Source organism: Calypte anna, chromosome Z (assembly GCF_003957555.1).
Source record: "Calypte anna isolate BGI_N300 chromosome Z, bCalAnn1_v1.p, whole genome shotgun sequence".
In the NCBI taxonomy this organism is placed as follows: domain Eukaryota; kingdom Metazoa; phylum Chordata; class Aves; order Apodiformes; family Trochilidae; genus Calypte; species Calypte anna.
The window spans coordinates 11,637,772-11,643,317 of NC_044274.1; the positions used below are offsets into that span (position 1 = coordinate 11,637,772).

The 5,546-nt window shown below is 46.0% G+C and overlaps 1 protein-coding gene across 1 annotated transcript; it reads left to right on the forward strand.

Moving 5' to 3' along the window:
- Positions 1-1,366: 1,366 nt before the first annotated feature.
- PMAIP1 (phorbol-12-myristate-13-acetate-induced protein 1) lies at positions 1,367-2,706 on the forward strand. The gene is made up of 2 exons (XM_030467372.1): positions 1,367-1,671; positions 2,055-2,706. The coding sequence occupies exons 1-2, from the start codon at positions 1,632-1,634 to the stop codon at positions 2,168-2,170; spliced, it is 156 nt and encodes a 51-aa protein (XP_030323232.1). The 5' UTR covers positions 1,367-1,631; the 3' UTR covers positions 2,171-2,706.
- The last annotated feature ends 2,840 nt before the right edge of the window (positions 2,707-5,546 follow it).

The following is a 5,546-nucleotide window of genomic DNA, read 5'->3' on the forward strand; positions in this document are numbered from 1 at the left end:
TGAGGCCAAGGCCACCATCACCTTGAATATGCCACACACAGCACAGTATCAGGAGCACCTGCTGGCTAGAAACACACAAACCCATCCCTCCATGTGTTCTTGCCCACCACAAGCACACACCATTCCTTGCTTCTGCTTGTCCAAGCACACCCCATTCCTTCACCTCCTCTTTCTCAGCACAAACACAACACTGTCTGTCTCTTCTATACCACCACAAATACAGACTGCCCTCCGTTCTCTCCTTATCTAGTGGAAGCACATCCCACCCCTCCTCTCCCTTGCCAGAAGGTGCAAACCCCATCCCTCCAATTCTCCTGAATCACCAGGGGCCCAACTTATTCCTCTGTTTCCTCTTACTTAAGCACAAAGAATGGTTTTGGCTATGAAAGACCTGTAAAATCACCAAGACCAATCAATCACTGGCCCATTGCCAGTCCCAACACTAAACCACATCCCTAAACAACATATCTCTGTATCTTTTAAATCCCTCTGGGGATGGTGCGTCCAACACTTTCCAGGGCAACTTGCTCCAATGTCTGACAACCTTTTTGGAGAAAAAACAATTCCTAATACCCAACCTGAACCTCTGCTGGCCATTTCCTCTTGTCCTATTGCTTGTTACTTGGGAGAAGAGACTGATCCCCACCTGGCTACAACCTGCTTTCAGGTAGTTGTAAAGAGCGATAATGTTTCCCCTCAGCCTCCTTTTCTTCACACTGAACAACCCCAGTTCCATCAGTCGCTTCTCTTAAGACTTGCTCTCCAGACACTTCACCATCTTTTTTTCCCTTCTCTGGACATGCTTCAGTCCCTCAATGTTCTGCTTGTAATGAAGGGCCCAGAACTGAACATAGGATAAAATGTGCTGCCTCCCAGTCCCAAGTCCAGGGGGACCATCACTGCTCTTCTCCTGCTGGCCACACTATTGGTGATAAAAAGCTGATGGCCTTCTTGGCCACCTTGGGCACACACTGGCTGCTGTTGACCAGCACCCGCAGATCCTTTTGCTCCGGGCAGCTTTCCAGCCACTCTTCCCTAAGCCTGTAGCATTTCCTGGGATTGTTGTGACTCCAGTACAGGACCCGGCCCTTGACCTTGCTGAACCTCACACAACTGTCCTCAGCCCATCGATCCAGCCTGTCCAGGTCCCTCCGCAGCGCCTTCTCCACCCTCTCCACAAGCCCATCCCCACACCTCCATCTCCCTACACCAGCCCAACCGATCCCCCACCTGTTCCATCACCCTCCGTTCCTCTCCCCGTCCCGTCCCGCTGCGGAGGCGCTGCCCGCGCCGCCCTCCCCCGGTTCCGCTCGGCCCAGGGCGCGCTCCGGCACGCCACCGCCTGCCCGCCCTCTCGGGGAGGGAGGCGTGGGGGAGGCGGGATTCCCACTCCTTACCACATGTCACAGCGCGGGGAAAGCCCCGCCGGCCCGCCGCTATTAGGGCCCAGATCCGCGCTTCCCGCCCGCAGTCCGCTGCCGCCGCCGAGCCGTGGCACAACTACCCGTGTGGTGCTGTGTTGTCCCACCGAGCCGTGCCCCACTGATCTGTGCTCCACCGGGACGGGACGTGCCAAGCTGTGCCCCACGGAGCACTAACCCGCGCCTCAGGAACCGTGCCGAACCGTCGCGATGATGCCTGGCAGGACCCAGCGCAAGACCGCACCGCCCGCCGCTCCCGCAGGTACCGCAGGGTGTAGGGATCAGAGTGAGGTGGGCATGTGGGGGGACGAGAGATGCTCTATCCTTCCCCCCAGCTCCAGCACTAGGGAAACGGAGTGGGCAGCGACAGGGCTGCGGTCGCCCGTGCGGGCCACGAGGGGTGGTATAGATGGTGCTGGTAGTAGTTGGGTTTATACTGAGGAAAAAAGGGGGAAGAAAATCGGAAAACAAAACAAGACAAACAAAAAACAAACAAAAAACAAGCAAACACCCCCCCCCCCCCTACTCCCCCCCCCCACAACCCAATTATTTCTAAGATACCATTAAACCAGAAAGTAAATCTGGGTGGGCAGGCGGCGGTGCGGGTGGCTGACGGCCGTGCGTGTGCCCTGACAGAGCGGGAGGTGATTGTGGAGTGCGCCCTGCAGTTGCGCTGGATCGGCGACAAGTGGAACCTGCGGCAGAAGATCCTGAACCTCCTCAGGAAGCTGTTCTCCCCCGAAACGTGATGTCCCCCCGGGACACAGCTCGCTAAGAAGCGGGGAAGGACCTTTGTGGATTTGAAACAAGAGACTTCTCTAACACTAGGAGATGAAGAGAGTTCTTTGCACTGTTATTTTGCTGCCTGTAGGCACTCAGGGATGGCTGTCGCCACATGGTTTCTTTGAAGAATATTATAGCAATATTGGTGTATGAATGCCAGGTGGAAAAAAAAATGGGCAGAGCTTCCCACCATGTGGTGGGGAGACTTGGGGCAAGACAAAACATGCCCTTCTGCTTGCTCTGAGATGACTTCCAGAACCTGGTTTTCCTGAATGCCTTCTGGTCCTCACGTCCCATGGCTACATTTCATCGAGGAGCTTGGACCACCTTTGGGAAGAAGACAAAAATAGTGTCAGTGTCTTGGAACCTGGGGTCATGTATCATAAGGCAAAAGCCACTTGCTTGGTTTCTGACTGCTTTTGCTTTCTAATGCATGGATTCTGAGGGACAAGGATCTGGTGGTGGGATTATTTATTTCGTTAAGTAAACCACTATCTTTACTATAAGGTTATTTGTTACAGGAGTTGCTTTGTAGACTAAAAATTACAGTTCTATGAATTAACATGATGTTGCAGAGTTCTAGTCTGTACATATGTATGTATATATTTGTACATATACATGATATATATTTATAAAATATGAATATGTGCTCCTCGTCTGTGAAATTAGTATTTCATGGAACTATTAATTGAATGCTACTTGCTAGGCTCAAAAAATAGTAGGAAAAATGTTAAAACATGACATACCAATACGTTATATTAACTAGAAGAAAGAAGAATGTGTTCAGGTAATAGTGGCAATACATCATGCAACACAGAGGGAAGCATACTTTCTTATAACCTTATATAAGTTATATATATATATATATATATATGAGTATGTATTACATAAATACAGATATTGAGATATATGTGTTTGGTGGAAGGAATCTTTCAACATTACAAAGAATTTCTTGATGATGTAGCTGTGCCTCTGTAAGTAACAAAACAACTCCTCAGTAGAATTAGATCTTAAAGTTGAATCCAAACTAAATCTCCGGTTTCCTTCAGAATGTTATTTATTCAAAGAAAGCAACTACCTCTCTTTGAAAAAATAATATCAACAGAACTGAATGTTACAGTCAGTATAGATTTCTGAATGTTTCACTATACTCCCAAGTGAAGGTTCTTCCCTATGTACTTCTTTTTTCCATTTCATTTCATGGCAAAAACACTTTGTTTCTGGAATGATGAAGCTGCTGTAGCATATCCAGGGGATGATGATGCATTGTGCCTAGCTCACTGAAGGGTTGTTACCCTTAGCTGACTTCAGAGGAGCTGAATTAAGCATGGTGATTTTTGTCAAGGCAGATAGTAACTCTGATAGTCAATTCATATCAAACATGATCCTAAACAGTATATTTTTCATGGTGCAAGCTAGCAAGAAAATGGCTGAAGCTGATCACACTTCATAGCTACTTCTTAGGTCAATGGTCAAAGTTCAGTCTCTTAACTCACATTGTATGTAAGTGCATTTGCACTGTATAAGGCTGTACAGTTGCACCTTCTGAAATCTGGGTCTGTTTAAATTATATTTTTACTGCATCATATTGAATTTGTATTTATAATTAATTTACAGTTAGTTCTTCTGAATCTGCCTTTGAAAAACTGTCACTATATAGTTCTGGTCACCCTGTCAAAACCAACTGTGTATGGCTTTTACTTGTCACTGGTTTCTCTAAGCAGAAGCTGTCTAACTTTACCTGCTTTCTGCATGGAGAATTTAACTCCATCCCAGTGTTAATGGAAGCTTTGCCATTGGCTTGAGCCACACGCACAGTTCCCTCCTCCTCTAAGCCAGCTAATAAACTTTTCAGTGAGAATATGATGTTTCAAGAATAGTTGTTATTTGTCTTAGTACTGCAAAGTAACATGTTTCTCTGACACATTCAGAGGTTGTTTTTTCAGGTATTAAAAATAAATAAATGCAAAGTAAATCCTGGTCAGCTGAACAACAGCTCCCAGGATAGCACCATGTGCAGTTTGGCAAAGCTCTTCATCTAAGGCAGCCCTGACCTCAACAGAAGGGCTCTAGATGTATCCTAGATTTGGTGTAGTCTTGGAATCTTTATCTAGGAAGCTAAACCGTGACTGGCTAAACCATGGCTGTTACTCTCAGGAAAACTCAGCATTAGCATTCACATTAGTACCTGAAATGCATTTGAATAAGTGTTCTGCTCAATATATGCTGCTTTGAAATTCAACAGGAGATAAGGTATGGGCTTCATAGAACCCATCCAATTCTTCAGGTTGTAGCACACATGATTGTCATGAAATAAATGCATTGTCATGGGGATAGCTGAGTTAAGTGTTAATGCAGCATTTTTCTGTGTATATATGCAAAAACTTTGCTTTTTGTGAGACTTTTTATGTTTCCCTTCACCAGCAGCTCAGGAAAGACCTAGATCCAAGTTATCAGTGCCTGTATATGAGCAAGTGCTTGCTGATGACCTCTGTAGGATTCCTTTTGTTACTTCTGCCAAGTATCTGCTATATGACTGTATCAACACGAGCCTGTTTTTCTTAAGGCCCATTCTGGACATGGGCCAGATCTCTTACTGCGCACTGCATGCACGTATGTCTTGAATTCTTTCCGAGATAATAAATAACAAAATGTTTGTGAGCAAAATGAGTCACTCTTGTTATAACTCTGGAGTTTTTGGTGGATGATATTATGTAAATTTCTCCCATACGTCCAAGTCAGCAGGTGTATGCACACTAGGGCAACATCAGGGTGCCAGCAGGTATGCATTGGGAGTAATGAAGTAGGAGTAAGGCTTTAAGTTTTGTCTTTAAGAGCACAAGACATAACCATATCTTTGAACTTCAAAATAGGAAGCTGGGACACCTACTATAATATTTTGTAATACCTACTGCCTGAAGAACAGTTGGGTGGTATCAAAGGCCCCATGCCCCCTAGCAGAAGTGTTGCAGCTTTGAAGAAGAGAATCCTTGGGGACTGGTGAAGGGCAAACACCCAAGTTTAGGGGTTTGTCTTCGATGCAGGCAGAAATGAATATAGAATTTGACCTTCTACTCTTCAAACTTAATAACCCCATCTCTCTTAGCCATTCCTCACAAGGTTTGTTTTACAGACCTTTCACCAGCTTTGTTGCCCTAAATCCAAGAATTATCCCTCCTTGTCCTCACCTCGATGTATAAACTCTACATTTTTTCTCCCCTGTCCAGCTGAGGAAGGCAGTTTTAGAGCAGTTTTGATGGGCAAATTACCATCCAGCCAGAGTCAACCCACCACAAAGCTGGAAGAGCTTTTGTTTCAAGGAGTACCAGCAAAGCTGTCCTA